This window comes from Hyla sarda, chromosome 1 (genome assembly GCF_029499605.1).
Source record: "Hyla sarda isolate aHylSar1 chromosome 1, aHylSar1.hap1, whole genome shotgun sequence".
In the NCBI taxonomy this organism is placed as follows: Eukaryota; Metazoa; Chordata; class Amphibia; order Anura; family Hylidae; genus Hyla; species Hyla sarda.
In genome coordinates this window covers 441305784-441326978 of record NC_079189.1, presented here as the reverse complement: position 1 = coordinate 441326978, position 21195 = coordinate 441305784, and the positions used below count along the sequence as shown (strand labels likewise).

At 43.8% G+C, this 21195-nt stretch overlaps 1 protein-coding gene across 4 annotated transcripts in view; it reads right to left on the bottom strand.

Annotated features, from left to right (window-relative positions):
- Positions 1-21195, bottom strand: part of TANGO2 (transport and golgi organization 2 homolog) — a 217248-nt gene that overhangs the window by 77525 nt on the left and 118528 nt on the right. For all 4 annotated transcript variants that reach the window (XM_056532606.1, XM_056532610.1, XM_056532598.1 and 1 more), the window contains exons 4-5: positions 20785-20904; positions 695-809 (exon numbers count right to left, since the gene is read on the bottom strand). In XM_056532606.1, coding sequence (XP_056388581.1) covers positions 695-809; positions 20785-20904 — 235 coding nt within the window. The remainder of the gene's footprint in view (positions 1-694; positions 810-20784; positions 20905-21195) is intronic.

The window sequence follows — 21195 nt, the reverse complement described above, 5'->3', positions numbered from 1 at the left end:
TTTTCCCAGGAGGGGAAAAATATTTTAAATAGTTTAGGGTGCTTTCAAAGTAATGCACACTTACCTGCCCATTCCCCACTGCTGTCAGTTCAACAGTGCATGGGATCCCCATTGCTGGCTGCTTCCTGGTGACCCGCAGAAAATACTCGCTTAAACCCAGGTGAGGTGAGTCACCGTGCAACAGCCAACAATTGACTGAGGGGATATTACCTACAGTATACGATATACAGCAGGAACCAGTGCACCGCTGGAATGACAGGGATTTGGGAAAGGAAGAATGCTTCCTTTTTTTTTCCCTTTAAAACAGCTTGACCCCTTTTATAAAAGAAAGTTCCATCCGGGAAATCTCCCATTCACATCATATGGGAATCAAAAAACCCAGTGCAGCCACTATACAATGTACAGGCTTGTCTGGTTTCGACTCCACTCGCAGTGCACATGGGCAGCATGGCTCTGGAAGACAACTAATCAGCGTTGTGTATGGGTGTTGAATCCCCACCAATATACTAATGGCCTATCCGGAGCATAGGAAATAAAGGAAAATACCTCATAAAACCCCTTTGATAGCAATTAAATTGAGTCTATAGATATGGCTATGATTCTTTTCAGACATACAGTAGCTTAAAATAATTCTAGTTATCATATAAATTTGTGTATTTATTTATAGAATGTCATGAGAATTGATTTGACTTACTTGAAATCTGCTGCAACCAAATTAAATGCATTGTAAAGATGTCCCTCAGCAGATATGTTCTTCAGATATGAAAAGCTATCAAGATCAGATGTCAAGAAGTTCGCCACCAGGGCACCTGGATGAAGAAAAAAAAAAACATACAGAATGACTATTCATTAGGATTATTGGGGAGATTTATCATTGCTTTTAGAGCATTTTTGTCTATTTTTAGGCACAGTTCAGGCACAAGCAACATATTTAGTGACTTTTATGCGTCTTTTTATATAGACAGTTTCACTCTTTTTGCCTACCCATAGAACTTTTTCTTTTTGACCATGCAGTGGTCACGTATTTATCATTTGTGACTTTTGTCAAAAGTTGCTATATTGTGCGCAAAGGTACTTTTTTAGGCACATAGCTACACCACCTACCAGTAGGCATGAGAATCACTTCCTCCTTTGGCAATTCAACCTTTAACCTCTTGTGGACGACAACGTCCCACTCCCCTTCTATGACAGGCGCTCAGGAGCTGAGTGCAGGTCATAGCTGGGTGGTCCCAGCAGCTATCTGCCACCAGGACCCATCTTTAATGCCAGACATCACCGATCACGGTGATGCCTGGCTTTAACCCCTTAGACACCGCAATCAAATTTGATTGTAACGTCAAAAATACAAGTAAAAATGTGCTGGCAGCTCTGTGCTTTCACAGCTGAAGTGGAACTTCCCTTCAGGACCTAGTGAGAGGGAGGAAGGCTCATGTGCGGGATCAGCAGATCTTGTTAGTGGGGGTGGGGGACGGTAATTCCCAAGCCGCTTACCAAAGTTGGTTGTGCGCCCACACACAACAAGGTAAAATGCAGAAGAAATATAAAAGAAGGTCCACTGCAGCCCTCCTGGGTAGAAGTAAAATCAAAACCGAATGACCATGGATTCAGGAGTTCGTCCGGCGCAGAGAGGAACCATCAGGAAGCCAAGTAAAATCAATGGATTTATTAAATGCAACGCGTTTCGCTGCGCATGCGCAGCTTCATCAGGCGTAACAAGAGAAGGCTGGTAACAGATATATATACCTCCAGGAATTAACCATTAGGGTACTTTTTGAAAGAGTTGTTACATAAAATTACATATCCACATATGAATGTGACAATATATAGAAAAATATAAATAAATATAAATAGACAGACAACAATCACAAAAATAAAACAATAATGTAGAAATACAATGAAATCACATTAAACATATAATTATCGCATGTGGTGTGAATATACCCCACATGCGACTTATATTGTTTCAAAATATATAGTATAGAAAAATATGGACCTATAAGATACCATATGTGTTAGTTCAAAAAGCAAAAAATTGAATGATATATCACTGCACTATCTAAATGGGCAATGACGGTACAAATAAAGTAGAATGAACAGTGCGGTATTACATATCGCAACAGACCCGAGGGCGACATGTGAACACTACTTCGAAAAGAAGGAGTGGAAATGAACTAGAATAACTAGTGCAGTATTGAATACAGCACCCGGCCAAGACGCAAGGTGTGAATACTCGTAGAAGGATGACAGCATATTTATAAAATCAAAAATTTGCAAACAACAAATTATAATAAACATACAGAGGTTTCGGTGTATAAAGAAGAAAAAAGAAAGAAAAGAAAAAAAGAAAGAGGAGAACCTGAATAATAGAGCATGAATAATAATAAATAAACAGTAAAAAAATAAAAAAAGACCAGATAATAAAAATAATAATTATAAAAATAAAATAGGACAAAAGACATACCTATAAAACAATTTCAATAAACACGTAGGAGAAAAGGAGACAATATCCTAGATAGGACGCTCCAGGATGAACAGCACAGAAGGAACAACGAAAAAAACGGGTATAGATGTAATATTTTGGAGTGTCCTATCTAGGACATTGTCTCCTTTTCTCCTACGTGTTTATTGAAATTGGTTTATAGGTATGTCTTTTGTCCTATTTTATTTTAATTATTTTTATTATCTGGTCTTTTTTTATTTTTTTTACTGTTTATTTATTATTATTCATGCTCTATTATTCAGGTTCTCCTCTTTTTTTCTTTTCTTTCTTTTTTCTTCTTTATACACAGAAACCTCTGTATGTTTATTATAATTTGTTGTTTGAAAATTTTTGATTTTATAAATATGCTGTCATCCTTCTACGAGTATTCACACCTTGCGTCTTGGCCGGGTGCTGTATTCAATACCGCACTAGTTATTCTAGTTCATTTCCACTCCTTCTTTTCTAAGTAGTGTTCACATGTCGCCCTCGGGTCAGTTGCGATATGTAATACCGCACTGTTCATTCTACTTTATTTGTACTGTCATTGCCCATTTAGATAGTGCAGTGATATATAATTCAATTTTTTGCTTTTTGAACTAACACATATGGTATCTTATAGGTCCATATTTTTCTATACTATATATTTTGAAACAATATTCAACTTGCGTTGTTGAATGCCGCACCGGTGAAAAAGCGGTGTGATTGCTTAAGTCGCATGTGGGGTATATTCACACCACATGCGATAATTATATGTTTAATGTGATTTCATTGTATTTCTACATTATTGTTTTATTTTTGTGATTGTTGTCTGTCTATTTATATTTATTTATATTTTTCTATATATTGTCACATTCATATGTGGATATGTAATTTTATGTAACAACTCTTTCAAAAAGTACCCTAATGGTTAATTCCTGGAGGTATATATATCTGTTACCAGCCTTCTCTTGTTACGCCTGATGAAGCTGCGCATGCGCAGCGAAACGCGTTGCATTTAATAAATCCATTGATTTTACTTGGCTTCCTGATGGTTCCTCTCTGCGCCGGACGAACTCCTGAATCCATGGTCATTCGGTTTGGATTTTACTTCAGGACCTAGTGGATATCTGTTCCTGTCCAAATCAAATATTAGTTGATGCATGCATCTAAGTAAGTGAATAACACACTGACACGTTGTTCAGTACATACATTCTTCCTTTTTTTAGTTTATTACAGCATTCCACAGGGTTTATATAGACTTCAGAATGAACATAAATTACCTCCCACATTATTGATTAATTATTAGTGACGTGTATAGTCTACGTATACATAGTTTTGTCATGCGCAAGTTTGACTTGTTTTGCTTCTAAGCGCTAAGCAATTATTAACCTTGTTCTTCTCCCCAAATATCACAGTGTCATTTTGACATTACTTTATTTCTCTGCAAACAGTTCTATCTTGATTGTCACGCTGTAACATAGTTCATATTTCATAAGGTTGAAAAAAGACCAGAGTCCATCAAGTTCAACCTATAACCCTAATGAGTTCCTACTGAGTTGATCTAGAGGAAGGCAAAAAACCCTCATACTAGGGGTAAAAATTCCTTCCCGACTCCAAATATGGCAGTCAGAATAAATCCCTGGATCAACGTTCTGTCCCTATAAATCTAGTATCCATAACCAGCGATGTTATTATTCTCCAAAAATGCATCCAGATCCCTTTTGAACTCTTACAGAGTTCACCATGACCACCTCCTAAGGCAGATTCCACAGTCTCACTGCTCTTACAGTAAAGACCTCCCGTCTGTGCTGGTGTAGAAACTTTCTTTCCTCTAAACGTAGAGGATGCCCCCTTGTTATAGATACAGTCCTGGGTATAAATAGATCATGGGAGAGATCTCTGTACTGTCCCCTGATATATTATACATAGTTATTAGGTCGCCCCTAAGCCTTCTTTTTTTCTAAACTAAATAACCCTAATTCTGATAATCTTTCTGGGTACTGTTGTCCTCCCATTACCCGTATTACTCTGGTTGCCCGTCTTTGAACCCTCTCTAGCTCCACTATATCTTTCTTGTACATTGGTGCCCAGTACTGTACACAGTATTCCATGTGTAGTCTGACTAATGATTTGTACAGCGGTAGAATTATTTCCTTGTCGTGGGCATCTATGCCCCTATTGATGCCCCCCATGATTTTATTTGCCTTGGCAGCAGCTGCTCGGCACTGGTCACTACAGCTTAATTTACTATTAACTAAGACTCCTAAATCCTTCTCAATGTCAGTCATCCCAAGTGTGCTGCCATTTAATACATGATCCCAGCCCAGATTTTTCATTTTTCATGTGCATTACCTTACATTTATCAGTGTTGAACCTCATCTGCCACTTCCCAGATGAAATCTTCAACCTATCCAGATCCATTTGTAACAGTGCACTGTCCTCTATAGTGTTTACCGCTTTACAGAGTTTAGGATCATCTGCAAAGATTGCTACTTTACTATTCAACCCCTCAACAAGGTTATTAATAAATATATTAAATAGAACAGGACCCAAGACGGACCCCTGTGGTACCCCACTAGTAACAGTCACCCAAACGGAATAAGTACCATTAATAACCACCCTCTGTTTCCTATCATTGAGCCAGTTACTTACCCACTTTGCACACATTGTCCCCCAGCCCCATCCTTCTCATTTTATGCATCAACCTTTTATGTGGCACCATATCAAATGCTTTGGAAATATCCAGATCCAGATACAGTGACAGACATACGATAATTTCAACATGCGATGGCCTCTCAGAGGCCATCGCATGTTGAAGGCAGTATCAACATACGATGCTTTTGTATGTCGGGGCTATCGCATAAACGGCTATCCGGCAGCGCTGACTGCTTCAGCTGCCACCGGATAGCCGTTTACGGTGCCCCGTGTGGTCCGCTGACGATCACTAACCTGTCCTCGGGGCTCCGGCGCGTCCTCTTCAGGATCCCCTGCATCGTCGGCGCTCTTCATCGACGTCATCACATCACTGCGCACGCCGTCCCGTCATCCAATAGGAGCGGCGTGCGTAGCGACGTGATGGCGGCGACGGAGAGCGAGGATGCCGGGGAAGCAGAGACCTTGCCGGAGCGTCGGGGACACCTCGGGGGCGCGGCGACAGCGATGGACAGCGATATCCCGGGCAGCGGTGACGGTCCGGAGCAGCGGGGACAGGGTAGTACAACTTCCTCTAACAGTGGTCTTCAACCTGCGGACCTCCAGATGTTGCAACATCTGGAGGTCCGCAGGTTGTAGACCACTGTCCTATACTTTACATTGCACGGATCCCTCAACATGCGATGGTTTCAACAAACGATGGTCCGTTTGGAACGGATTACCATCGTATGTTGAGGGGCCACTGCATACGACATACAGCGTTTGCCCCTGGTCCAGTCTGGAGCTCACCTCCTCATAAAAGCTGATCAGGTTAGTTTTACAGGACATAAAGCCATGCTGATATGGGGTCATACATTTATTTTTATTAAGATACTCCAGAATTGCATCCCTTAGAAAACCCTCAAACAATTTACATACAATGGAGGTTAAACTAACAGGCCTATAATTCCCGGGGTCACCTTTTGATCCCTTTTTAAATATTGGTACCACATTTGCCATGCGTCAGTCCTGGGTAACAGTCCCTGTTACTATAGAGTCCCTGAATATTAAAAATAGGGGTCGGTCTATCACATTACTTAATTCCTTTAGAACTCGGAGGTGAATGCCATCTGGACCTGGTGATTTGTCTATTTTGATTTTTTTGTAGGCTGCACTGTACTTCTTCCTGGGTTAGACAGGTGACCTGTACACGGGAGTTTACCTTATCTCGCTGTATTTCACCTGGCATTTCATTTTCCTCTGTGAATACAGTGGAGAAGAATTTGTTTAATATATTTGCTTTTTCCTGATTCCCATTTATAATTTCTTCCTCATCATTTTTTAAAGGGCCCACACTTTCATTTTTGATCTTTTTGCTATTTATATAGTTAAAGAACATTTTAGGGTTAGTTTTACTCTCTTTGGCAATGAGTCTTTCTGTCTCTATTTTTGTGGGTTTTATCTGTTTTTTACATATTTTTCTCTATAGCCTTTTAATGCTTCTTCACTACCATCCTGTTTTAGTAGTTTAAATGCTTTATTTTTGGCATTTATTGCCCCCTCAACATTTTTGTTCATCAATATTGATTTTCTTTTATTTCTGACCCTTTTATTCCCATAAGGTATATACATCTTACAGTGAGAATTTAAGATATTTTTAAAAGTCTCCCATTTAGTGTCAGTATTCTTGTTTTTGAGGACATTATCCCATCTTATATTGTTAAGGGCTTCTCTGAGTTGATCGAACTTTGCCTTCCTAAAGTTCATTGTTTTTGTGGCCCCCTCCCCTATCCTCCCGTAGTGCAGCCTTCAGACTCGATTTCACATACAGACAAACTCATCACCCTTTCCATTTTGTCCAATCCTTCCTGAATAGACTTTAACCCTGTATCTTGACCGCCCAGTCACAGCTATCATCCAACCAAGTCTCCGCTATACCCACTATGTCATAATTTTCTTCAGACATCAACCACTCCAGTTCGTTAGTTTTATTGGTCAGACTTCTGGCATTAGTCATCATGCAATTCAATGGTGTATGTTTTTTCTTCCTATGAAGCCTATCCCTGTTAACTATTCTAACCCCTCCATCCGCTCCACCCCCCCCGGTACATTGATAAGTCCCCCCTCTCTATCTACACTATCTTCCCCCTCTATGTTGTAGGTTTCCTCTCCCAGTCCCTAGTTTAAAACACTCCTCCACCCTTCTAGCCATCTTCTCCCCAAGCACAGCTGCACCCTCCCCATTGAGGTGCAGCCCATCCCTACGGTAGAGCTGGTAAGCAACAGCGAAGTCAGCCCAGTTCTCCATGAACTCAAACCCCTCCTTCCTACACCAGCTCCTGAGCCACTTGTTTACCTCCATAATCTCCCGCTGCCTCTCTGGTGGAGGAGATGATGATTTCTGTCTGGTCAGCTAATATTGAGCAAAGAACTAAGCAGATGTAAAAGAAGTCCTTTTATCAACTAAAAAATATGTATATGATTATATATATTAAATCCATTACATAAGTAAGTAAAAACGCCTAACCTGCCAAATTCAGGACGCAGAAAAGTGTCTACTACCCTCCCTCACAAGCGTCTAGAAAAAGTGTATGTGGTAGAGCTTTTCCCATCACAGCAAAACTGCGCAAAATTCATCATCCTGCTGAACCTTCTTGATAAATAAGATGCATGCTAGTCAAACCCACCACCCAAATAAACTTAGGAAAATAGCTCTACCGTAGACATTCTTTGATAAATCTGGGCCTAAATGCCCCCACAAAGCCTTGAGCACCCCATGTAAAATTATACTTTATTCATAAAAAAAAAAATGAAAAGTAGATAACACAGCCAGAGAAGGAGACAGCTTTAAGTATCATGGGACATTTTTATATTATAAAAAAAAAATTATTTTACCAAAAATTCTTATATGTGATTTGATATGATTGGATGTCACACAGTAGGGTACATTAAGTAAAACTGAAAATTGTGCTTTCTATATAAATTCTGTCATCCACCACACAAACTGCATAAACAATTGTGTGCCCACTTTGAGACACAGTTTAGAGAGACTGGCCCTCACTATACTGAATCGAGAAGGGGGTCTCTGGAACTCCTGTTTTCTAAATAAGTGAAGATCCCAGTGATAAAAATGCCATACATTCATTAAATGTAAATACCTTTTTAGACAGTATATACATTTACAGATAATTCTACAACAATGCCCATATAGTGCCACACAGCATACTTCGAGACCATAGGCCAATACGCTTTCTCCCAGTATTAACCCCTAATCTGCTGAATCCCCCATAGTATCAGCCCATCATATCCTCACAATATCAGTTCATTATACACCAAATAACCCCCAATTATCAGCTCTTAATATACTGAATAACCCATTAGTATCAGTCCTTATCCACAGTTTCAGCCCCTCATTCACAGAATCCCTAGTTTTACACAATTATGTAATATTTAGAGCAGTTCTGAGGAGCTGGAGTAAGATTTGAGAGAAGTCTGAGAACGTAGAATTGAATCAATAAATTTGACAAATGAAAAGGTGTATTTTCCAATTGTAAAGGTAACCAGTTGTCACGATGCCGGCTGGCAGGTAGTGGATCCTCTGTGCCAGAGAGGGATTGGCGAGGACCGCGCTAGTGGACCGGTTCTAAGTCACTACTGGTTTTCACCAGAGCCCGCCGCAAAGCGGGATGGTCTTGCTGCGGCGGTAGTGACCAGGTCGTATCCACTAGCAACGGCTCACCTCTCTGACTGCTGATGATAGGCGAGGTACAAGGGAGTAGACAGAAGCAAGGTCGGACGTAGCAGAAGGTCGGGGGCAGGCGGCAAGGTTCGTAGTCAGGGAGGATAGCAGAAGTTCTGGTACACAGGCTTTAGACACACAAAACGCTTTCACTAGGCACAAGGGCAACAAGATCCGGCAAGGGAGTGCATGGGAGGAGGTCAGATATAGTCAGGGACCAGGTGGAAGCCAATTAAGCTAATTGGGCCAGGCACCAATCATTGGTGCACTGGCCCTTTAAATCTCAGGGAGCTGGCGCGCGCGCGCCCTAGAGAGCGGAGCCGCGCGCGCCAGCACATGACAGCAGGGGACGGGAACGGGTAAGTGACCTGGGATGCGATTCGCGAGCGGGCGCGTCCCGCTGTGCGAATCGCATCCCCAACGGCCATGACAGTGCAGCGCTCCCGGTCAGCGGGACTGACCGGGGAGCTGCAGGGAGAAAGACGCCGTGAGCGCTCCGGGGAGGAGCGGGGACCCGGAGCGCTAGGCGTAACAGTACCCCCCCCCTTAGGTCTCCCCTTTTTTTTGTCCGGTGACTGCCTCCCCTGGGATGAGGACACCGGGAAGGAATGGATGGTTTCCTCAATGGCAGGCAGTACAGCAGGAGTGGGAATGGGGAGGGAGGGCGAGGCCTGGCACGGGGCAGTGTGACACCAGGACGAGGGCCATGAGGAGGCACCGAGGCTTGCCTGAGTGGACTGGGAGGGGGGGAGAGGCATTTTCTGTGGCAGGCAGAGTCCCTAACGACCTTAGGGGGACCGGATACAGGAGGAACCACAGGGTCACGGCAGGGAGTACTGGGAACCGGTTTAAGGCAGTCCTTGGAACAAGAGGGACCCCAACTCTTGATCTCCCCAGTGGACCAGTCCAGGGTTGGGGAATGGTGTAGAAGCCAGGGTAGTCCAAGGAGAATTTCGGAAGTGCAATTGGGAAGGACAAAAAATTCAATTTTCTCGTGATGAGGTCCGATGCACATTAGGAGGGGCTCCGTGCGGTAACGCACGGTGCAATCCAACCTGGCTCCGTTGACCGCGGAAATGTGGAGTGGCTTGACAAGACGGGTCACCGGAATGCGGAATTTATTCACCAAGGACTCCCGAATAAAATTCCCAGAAGCACCAGAGTCCAGGCAGGCCACGGCTGAGAGGGAAGGGCTGGCTGAAGTAGAAATCCGTACAGGCACCGTGAGACGTGGAGAAGCCGACTTAGCATCAAGAGACGCCACACCCACGAGAGCTGGGTGCGAGCGTGCGTTTCCCAGACGTGGAGGACGGATAGGGCAATCCACCAAAAAATGTTCGGTACTGGCACAGTACAGACAAAGATTCTCTTCCTTACGGCGATTCCTCTCTTCCAGGGTCAGGCGAGACCGATCCACTTGCATGGCTTCCTCGGCGGGAGGCCTAGGCGCAGATTGCAGTGGAGACTGTGGGAGAGGTGTCCAGAGATCTAAGTCTTTTTCCTGGCGGAGCTCTTGATGTCTCTCAGAAAAACGCATGTCAATGCGAGTGGCTAGATGAATGAGTTCATGCAGGTTAGCAGGAGTTTCTCGTGCGGCCAGAACATCTTTAATGTTGCTGGATAGGCCTTTTTTAAAGGTCGCGCAGAGGGCCTCATTATTCCAGGATAGTTCAGAAGCAAGAGTACGGAATTGTATGGCGTACTCGCCAACGGAAGAATTACCCTGGACCAGGTTCAGCAGGGCAGTCTCAGCAGAAGAGGCTCGGGCAGGTTCCTCAAAGACACTTCGAATTTCCGAGAAGAAGGAGTGTACAGAGGCAGTGACGGGGTCATTGCGGTCCCAGAGCGGTGTGGCCCATGACAGGGCTTTTCCAGACAGAAGGCTGACTACGAAAGCCACCTTAGACCTTTCAGTAGGAAACTGGTCCGACATCATCTCCATGTGCAGGGAACATTGCGAAAGAAAGCCACGGCAAAACTTAGAGTCCCCATTAAATTTGTCCGGCAAGGACAGGCGGAGGCTAGGAGTGGCCACTCGCTGCGGAAGGGGTGCAGGAGCTGGCGGAGGAGATGATTGCTGCTGAAGTTGCGACTGAAGTTGGTGCACAATGGTGGACATTTCCGACAGCTGGTGGGTTAGATGGGCGATCTGTCGGGATTGCTGGGCGACCACCGTGGTGATATCAGAGATATAAGGCAGAGGGACCTCAGCGGGATCCATGGCCGGATCTACTATCACGATGCCGGCTGGCAGGTAGTGGATCCTCTGTGCCAGAGAGGGATTGGCGAGGACCGCGCTAGTGGACCGGTTCTAAGTCACTACTGGTTTTCACCAGAGCCCGCCGCAAAGCGGGATGGTCTTGCTGCGGCGGTAGTGACCAGGTCGTATCCACTAGCAACGGCTCACCTCTCTGACTGCTGATGATAGGCGAGGTACAAGGGAGTAGACAGAAGCAAGGTCGGACGTAGCAGAAGGTCGGGGGCAGGCGGCAAGGTTCGTAGTCAGGGAGGATAGCAGAAGTTCTGGTACACAGGCTTTAGACACACAAAACGCTTTCACTAGGCACAAGGGCAACAAGATCCGGCAAGGGAGTGCATGGGAGGAGGTCAGATATAGTCAGGGACCAGGTGGAAGCCAATTAAGCTAATTGGGCCAGGCACCAATCATTGGTGCACTGGCCCTTTAAATCTCAGGGAGCTGGCGCGCGCGCGCCCTAGAGAGCGGAGCCGCGCGCGCCAGCACATGACAGCAGGGGACGGGAACGGGTAAGTGACCTGGGATGCGATTCGCGAGCGGGCGCGTCCCGCTGTGCGAATCGCATCCCCAACGGCCATGACAGTGCAGCGCTCCCGGTCAGCGGGACTGACCGGGGAGCTGCAGGGAGAAAGACGCCGTGAGCGCTCCGGGGAGGAGCGGGGACCCGGAGCGCTAGGCGTAACACCAGTCTCCAAACAATTTAGCAAATGACTGCCCAGCTAAACGCTCTCCTATTTTTACGGTTTTGCAGATTAGGATAAACATACTTGTCAGGCACTGCCAAACTAAGTGAGGTCATGTGAAGAACAATGCTGCTTTTACAATCATATTATACACCTGCCATTGCCATGCTGCAGACAGTTACAGGTCCTCTTCCACTGAAACACATGAATGTAATGTACCTTGAAATAGAGCAAGTTAGAAGGTCTTATCATTCAGTGCTTGTTTGTATGGGATGAACCAGTTCAGCCTCTGATTTCATAGGAGGTAAATTTAAAGCCCTGTGGTGATGTTTTGCTTTCTGATGCCTTTTTTTATTTCATTTGACAGATTATAGGATTATTCTTAAAACCGATAACCTTTACACTTTGCCAATGTTTTAAATGTATCTAATTTTTTATTGTCCACGACAACCCTGTCTGGTAGATGGCTCACAGACTCCACTGACGCCTCAGGAGACAGTTTATATCAACATCAAATACTTAGAGATAATAGTTTGCTGGGCTAAGACATACAGATAATACAGCTAATCGTTCATTCAGTTTGATAGATGCATCAGTTGGAATGTATGATTGAGTAACTACATGAAAATGATGTTCAGCTGATGGTTTTCTATGTGGATAATTTTCTGATGCTTTTTTAAAATTGAAATAAGACAAACGTGTTATTATATTTGTTCATTTTGTAAATTTTTTATATTGGAATAGGTTGTTAAAAATACAAAAGATAAGTGAAATTAAAGGAAAAAAAGAGTCAGCTTACCATCACAGAATTTGATCCACAATAATCTCTAATGGGTCTTTGGAGCACATGGGACACCAGTATGGCTGATTTGTTCATGCCATGAATTTGAACTTTATTAGTTTGAAATGCATCAACCTTTCATTTGTTTTTTAATTTTTTAGTCTGTACAGATTTTAAATCAGGCAGTAATAAGTAATTTTAACTGCTCAAATTTGTGGAATTGTCTCCTCACTTCTATCAAAAATATGTCAGCTCTACGGTGAAACAAAAAAAAAATGTTTGTGGGGCGAAACTGAAAAAAAAAAAGAAAAAAAAAAAAAAGCATTTTAAAGCTTTTGGGGGTTATTTACTAATGTGTTTCCAAGGGTTTTTGTTGAGTTTAGCAGCTGAATTTAGGTGCACGTCAATTTGCGCTCAATAAACCCATCAAACCAGACCATCACTCCATTTTCCCCCAAAAAACCTGAAAAAGGGATGTGGGCACCCGGATAAGGGGGTGTGACCCCAACAAAACATGTGTGACCACAACAAAAGGGGCATGTTTTCCATAAAAGGGGTGTGCTCCCCACATATTTACTAAGGTTTCCACATAAAATGTGGTAGATCTGAGCTCTGCAAAAACCTGACAGTTTAGAACTATTGTAACTATTGGATTATGGGGGGGTGTAATAAAGTGGCACAGGGGTTGGTAAAGAGAGGGGGATAATATGGCAGAGGGAGGGATCGAGGTGGGTATGATGTGGCACAGAGGATGATGATGGGGTAATGAAATGGCACAGGAGAATCAAGGGAAGGGATGAAATGGCACAGGGGGGTTGAAGGGCGGGAATAAAGTGGCATGGGGGACATAAAGAGGAATGAAGTGGCCCAATGGGGGATAAAATAGGTGAATTAAATGGCAGAGAAGGGGGGGGGGGATGAAATGGCACAGGTAGGTAGCAGTCATATATCTAATGCTGGTATCACATCATGCATCCTGCATGGAAAGCCCACATACAATTCCTTCTGGCCATGCACTAAGAATACCACAATACACACGTTTTCCCCAGAGTATTCCTTAAATTTGATCAACTGCACGGATATGTTCACACAAACTATATATGCTCCAACAGAACAAACATGGCCGAGATATATGCTGTCACTGGGTCATACACACACATATATATATATATATATATATATATATATATATAGTAGTTAGGAGTAGCCGTATTAGTCCAGTGATGCAAAAAGCTAAATCATCGGTTTTTTATTGGACTAACAAGATTATGTAGAGACAAACTTTCGGGATTCCTCCCTTTATCAAGTCATAAGCATTTCTGAGCTCACAAGGATTTATGTAGAGACAAGAAATGCGAGCTCAGAAATGCTTATGACTTTATAAAGGGAGGAATCCCGAAAGTTTGTCTCTACATAATCTTGTTAGTCCAATAAAAAAGGTATTACAAAACACTGCAACTACCGATGATTTTGCTTTTATATATATATACCGTATTTATCGGGGTATACCACGCACCGGCCTATAACACGCACCCTCATTTTACCAAGGATATTTGGGAAAAAAAAGGTTTTTACCCATGGTAAAATGAGGGTGCGTGTGTGCGCATGTATACCCCGATATACCCCCAGGAAAGGCAGGGGGAGAGAGGCCGTCGCTGCCCGCTTCTCTCCCCCTGCCTTTCCTGGGGTCTAGAGCGCTGCTGTCGGCCCTTCTCACCCCCTGGCTATCGGCGCCGCTGCCCGTTCTGTCCCCCTGACTATCGGTGCCGGCGCCCCATTGCCGGCGCCGATAGCCAGGGGGAGAGAAGCGGCGCCGACAGCCAGGGGGAGAGAAGGGGCAGCGGCACCCATTGCCGGCGCCGCTGCCCCGTTGCCTCCCCCCATCCCCGGTGGCATAATTACCTGAGTCGGGTCCGCGCTGCTGCAGGCCTCCGGCGTGCGTCCCCTGCGTCGTTGCTATGCACGGCGCGGCGCACTGACGTCATGCGCCGCGCCGTTCAGCGCATAGCAACGACGCCGGGGACGCACGCCGGAGGCCTGCAGCAGCGCGGACCCGACTCAGGTAATTATGCCACCGGGGATGGGGGGAGGCAACGGGGCAGCGGCGCCGGCAATGGGTGCCGCTGCCCCTTCTCTCCCCCTGGCTGTCGGCACCGCTTCTCTCCCCCTGGCTATCGGCAATGGGGCGCCGGCACCGATAGTCAGGGGGACAGAACGGGCAGCGGCGCAGATAGCCAGGGGGTGAGAAGGGCCGACAGCAGCACTCTAGACCCCAGGGAAGGCAGGGGGAGAGAAGCGGGCAGCGACGGCCTCTCTCCCCCTGCCTTTCCTGGGGGTGTATCGGCGTATAACACGCACACAGACTTTAGGCTAAAAATTTTAGCCTAAAAAGTGCGTGTTATACGCCGATAAATACGGTGTATATATATATATATATATATATATATATATATATATATATATATATATAAACCGGTCACTATTCAAAAATTGCAAAAGCTTTATTATTCTCAATATTATAAAAGCAAACATATACGTGAACTATGTTACATAAAATCTGAGAGATTGGTACTGAGAATATACAGATACAGAAAAAAAAGCACAAGCAAGTCGAACCAGCTCTACCCCGGGCTTCAGCGCACGGACAGGACCAGGACTGGATCCAGAGAAATGCAAAAGAAGAAGAATGTCCAGCGCACACACGTATAAAACTGAGCTGCTTTATTGCATAGTTGCCATGGGAAACATCGGACACTCAGGTAACGTGACGCGTTTCGGCCAGCAAGGCCTTAGTCATACACATGTATGACTAAGGCCTTGCTGGCTGAAACGCGTCACGTTACCTGAGTGTCCGATGTTTCCCATGGCAACTATGCAATAAAGCAGCTCAGTTTTATACGTGTGTGCGCTGGACATTCTTCTTCTTTTGCAGAAAAAAAAGCAGAACTGGCAATCAACGTACATGCATATATAGGATAACCAACAAAAAGGTAAGATGATTAAAGACAATGATATTCAATAGTTGGATGTACCATAGCAGCATAGGGCTAATACCTTAGCAGGCTAGGTCATATAAAGTGCATAAGTATGGGAATAAGAAGAAGGAATAAACATGAGCACAGATGTTACATAGAATAACAACAGACGTGTGTTATCCGGAGCACAGAACCCCCTTGTCCCAATGTACGTTTCACCAAAAATGGCTTCTCCAGGGGAGAGGATTTTAAGGCATGTTACCATCAACCACCCCTTTTAGTTGAGGTCAAGCAGCATAGTGTCAGAAAAAATTACAAAGTGTCAAAAATGCTATTTATTTATTAAATAAATTATACTCACTATCTTCCAGTAGAATTTTCATTTTACATATCTGTGAATCTGAAGCCATAGAAAGGATGATATCTGCTTGCATAAAAATGCCTAAGGTGCTTGCAGACATACTTATTGTGATTTATATTTACAGAAAGTATACAGCAGCTATAGAGTTTTATGATTATTACTGCTGTTCTCGAGGACAGCCTTCGAAGAAACAAATGGGAAAATAGGGAACCAGTATACAGCGTCTCCTGAATGGGGTCTTCACAGCAAAAAGCTTTTGGATTCACAAGCCAATAACTGAGCTAGTTAACTAATATGCATAGAATACATTATGGCACAGAAAAAGATCACTTTTTATGCCAGTTAGAGAAAATATTTAAGGGCTTAACCTTAAAATACATAGAAAGAAAAATTATTTTTAACAGGGTCTACCATCAGTTTTGGCAAAATTAAATTGCTGTTATTGCTAAATAGAAGAGGCTATTGTATAATAAATGGTACCTTTAGTATCTTGATGTGCTGCGCTGTTGTCTGAGAAAACTCTTTTTTATTCAATATGTAAATTAGTTGCTTTTATTGCTTTTTTTTTATTTATTCAACCAAGATAATTTTAGGCTTATACAATGAAGGATAATTAGCTGAATATAAGGATGATATCGTGAGAGTTAATACTATCCCCACATTAGGGCATTTTATCTGTCCTCCAATGGAAAATTAAATTCAAGGAGTTCTGCCTGGAAGATTTATATTTAAGGCTTCGACCTAGAAAAGTTCTGTGGTGATTTGCATTTAACTGCCCACATTAGTGGAAATTGGCAATTTCCCTCTTACCTTTCTGATTTAAATGACTTTAAAACTTATCTTACCCTAATATGGACTGACAACGTAGAGAGCCTCAAAGAGCCTTAAAGGGGTTCTCCGGTGCTTAGACATCTTATCCCCTATCCAAAGGATAGGGGTAAGATGCCTGATCGCGGGAGTTCCGCCCCTGGGCACCCTGTTTATAATCAGTCCCTGGAGTGTGTTGGCTCCGGGTCTGATTACCGGCGACCACAGGGCCGCCGGAGTGTGACGTCACACCTCCACCCCCGTGTGACATCACGCTCCGCCCCTCAATGCAAGCCTATGGGAGGGGGCGTGATTGCTGTATGGAGGAATACTGGTCTTTATATAGTGGTTTTATTCAGTACATGGAAGTATTATCCAGTTATTGTGTGGTGGTATATATTTCCTCTTTGTATACAGGTGTTATTGGTCATGGAAAATTATTTAATTTATTTTGTGTATGGGGTGGGGAATGAGGAGGAATTGGGTGGGATAGGGGCATGACAGAGGTGTGGCCAGGGGCGAAGTTTCGCAGGGGGCCCTGGCTTTATTTTGTGCGGGGGCCCTGAGTGTTGTCAGTCCGCCCCTGAGCTTGATGAAACTTGGTACACATGTTACTTATATGTCCATTAACCCCTTAAGGACCCAGGGTTTTTCTGTTTTTTCACTTTCGTTTTTTCCTCCTAACATAGAAACATGGAATGTGTCGGCAGATAAGAACCATTTGGCCCATCTAGTCTGCCCAATAATCTGAATACTATGAATAGTCCCTGGCCCTATCTTATATGAAGGATAGCCTTATGCCTATCCGATGCATGCTTAAACTCCTTCACTGTATTTGCAGTGACCACTTCTGCAGGAAGGCTATTCCATGCATCCACTACTCTCTCAGTAAAGTAATACTTCCTGATATTACTTTTAATATCAGGAAGTATTACTTTACTGAGATAAAAAAGAAAAAAAAAAAAAATCATAATTCTTTAAATTTTGCACCTAAAAATCCATATGATGGCTTATTTTTTTGCCCCACCAATTCTACTTTGTAATGACATCAGTCATTTTACCCAAAAATATACAGCAAAATGGAAAAGAAAATCATTGTGTGACAGAATTGAAGAAAAAACGCAATTTGAAAAATTTGGGGGGCTTCCGTTTCTACGCAGTACATTTTTCGGTAAAAATGTCACCTTCTCTTTATTCTGTAGGTGCATTTGATTAAAATCATACCCTAGATTTGATTTTGTCATACTTCTGGAAAAAATCATAACTACATGCAGGAAAATTGATATGTTTAAAATGGTCATCTTCTGACCCCTATAATTATTTTTTTTTTTTCTGTGTATGGGGCGGTATGAGGCTCATTTTTTGCACCATGATCTGTAGTTTTTAGCTGTACCATTTTTGTATTGATCGTACTTTTTGATCGTTTCTTATTAATTTTTTCATTATATAAAAAGTTACCAAAAATACGCTATTTTGGACTTTTGATTTTTTTGCGTGCACGCTGTTGACCGTGCCGTTTAATTAATTATATATTTTTATAATCCGGACATTTCCGCATGCAGCTATACCACATGTGTTTATTTTTATAAACTTTTTTTTTCTTGACTTTTTCTTTGCAATGTTAAAGCCCCCAGCTCAAAGCTGAAAACATCATTTTCACAAGATACATCCTTCAACCACAGCTCAGCCCCACCTTTTTCCACAAGCTCCGCATATATATTGGTTCAGCTTGCAAGCCATGCCCCCTCCTAGAAGCCACCTTAGTCTTTAGTAGCTCTAAAACACCAAAACTTTATAACTGGGCTTACTGAGGCAGGACATCGCCAGCTGGGGACCAAAGCAGGACACTGAACGCACCATGGAAACGATGGAGGAAGTAAATTTTTTTTATATATATACTATGCAATGGGCAAAGGTGTTAAGAAAAAAAAAAAAAAAAACACCCTCCCGCTGGATCGCTGGATAACCCCTTAAGGACCAAGGCCATTTTGGCCTTAAAGGAGTATTTTGTCTTAAGAAATCTTATCCCCTATCCAAAGGAGGGGAGAAGATTTATGATCGTGGGGGTCCTGCCACTGGGAACCCCTACAATCTCCTGTCACGCCCCCTCCCACAGCCATGAATTTAGGGGACGTGGCATGACATAATGAGGGGGCGTGGTGTGACATAACTACCACGGCCCTGAACCCAGCGTTCGAAAAGAAAGGTTCAGAATACTGGGGTGGGGTGCAGGAGATCGCCAGGGTTCCCAGTTGGGGGACCCCCACCATCAGACATCTTGCACTCAATTTAGTACCTACAGACCCAATTGAGGGCTTGTTTTTTTTGCATCATCAATTGTACTTTGTAATGACATCAATCATTTAATAACAAAATCTAAATTTAAATTTTTTTTAATTTTTTTTACACTTTTTACCTTTTTTTTAGTCCCCATAGGGGGCTATAACATGCAGTCTTGCGACTGCATACACTGTTCAATACTGTACTTTGGCTCAGCATTGATCAGTCTTGTCGGTGCTCTGTTGCTCTGGCCTGCAGAGCCTGGCTGGGAATTCAGAGCACAGATCGGATGGTGAGGAGGCAGGTAAGGGCCCTCCTGATGTCCACTCAGTTGATCCGGACCCATGATTTCGCAGCAGATGTCCCGATCAGCAGCAGCGCTAGCACTGATAGATCCCGCATTTAGACACCGCGATCAACTTTGATTGATAAAGGGTTAATGCCTGGCAACTGGGACCCACCAGGTACAAAGTGCGCTCAGCTCGTGAGCACGCTGCAAACTGCGGGAGCGGGACCAGGGCGTACAGGTATGCTCTTGGTCCTCAAGTACCAGGACGCAAGGGCGTACCTGTACGTCCTTCGTCCTTAAAGGAGTAGTCCAGTGGTTAACAACTTATCCCCTATCCTAAGGATAGGGGATAAGTTTGAGATCGCGGGGGGTCCGACCGCTGGGGCCCCCTGGGATCTCCTGTACGGAGCCCCTTCCCCACGGGATGGGGGCGTGTCGACCTCCGCACGAAGTGGCGGCCGACACACCCCCTCAATACAACTCTATGGCAGAGCCGAAGCGCTGCCTTCGGCAATCTCCGGCTATGCCATAGAGATGTATTGAGGGGGCGTGTCGGCCGCCGCTTCATGCGGAGGTCGACACCCGCTATCTGGCCGGAGAGCCTGGCCCCCGTACAGAGAGATTGCAGGGGGCCCCAGCGGTCGGACCCCCCGCGATCTCAAACTTATCCCCTATCCTTAGGATAGGGGATATGTTTTTCACCACTGGACTACCCCTTTAAGTGGTTAGTATAACTAATCTGCTTGAGGCTTCCCATAGGGTTTTCAGGGCCAGAAATGCCACAGTGATTTCAAATACACATTGGAAAAATCTTTGGAGTATGAACTATGATGCACTATGATTCCCAATTAAAACAATAGATTGCAGATGTCAAAATCCATGTGAAATATGCCTCATGCGTATGGGGCTTTTGTAATGGAGTCCTCTTTAAAGGGGTACTCCACCCAAAGACATCTTATCCCCTATCCAGAGGGGACCCCCGAAATATAGCAGGCAGCACCCACCTGTATCTGCTTCCGGCAGCACTGGAGGTTCTGGCTCCCGACCACAGGTTAGTGCTGCATGCTATATTGCGGGGGTCCCCAGCAGCGGGACCCCCGCGATCAGACACCTTGTCCCCTATCCTTTGGATAGGGAATAAGATGTCTAGGGGTGGAGTACCCCTTTGAAGGGATGTTCTCATGAAGAACTAATAAGGTTCTATAACGGTTATAGCGAGATAATTTACATCCACAACCATTTTGAAGAGAATACTGCCTGTAGAAAAATTTTATCATTAATATGGCACTACTTTACCCTTATTCAACTAAGTCACTCTTATTACTTTTGAAGCAGCCTCTGCAGGTATAAATGTGTGCCTGTCTGCAGTTTCCCCTGACAAAAGAGACAATTAATTGTGATCTCAGTTGCTGAATCAGTTGCTCACCTCTAGGTTATCATATTGAGAATAGGTTTTCCAAATGTGAAGGGTTACTACAGTACTTTATAGATTTTGTAATTATTTAGCCTTAAGTCCTTACCTCTGCCTTTGGCATTTACGTCTATTTTCGGCTGCAAGTAGTTAGTCAGCGCAGCAAACTTCCCTCTTTTAGTGATACCCAACCAGGTTCCTCCTTCCTTCCCTGTCTCCATGTCCAAACCTGTAAGCAGAAACCAAAAAGTAACATATGTTATTAACAGTACTAAGTTACAAATAAAAAGCACTCAAGAAGAGAGTGATATTGTATGAACAATGGGGGGAATTTACCAATATTGTTGGATTCTCCATTGGTGGGGTTTCAGACACACAAGATGTATTTTTGGACAAATTCATAAAGATGGTGCATACTCTATAGTAAACTTGATCAGTAAAGTTGTGCACCAAACATTGTCAACAACTCATTTTTACACAAATTCTCTTTTAGGCTGGGTACACACTTGAAAAGAAAAAA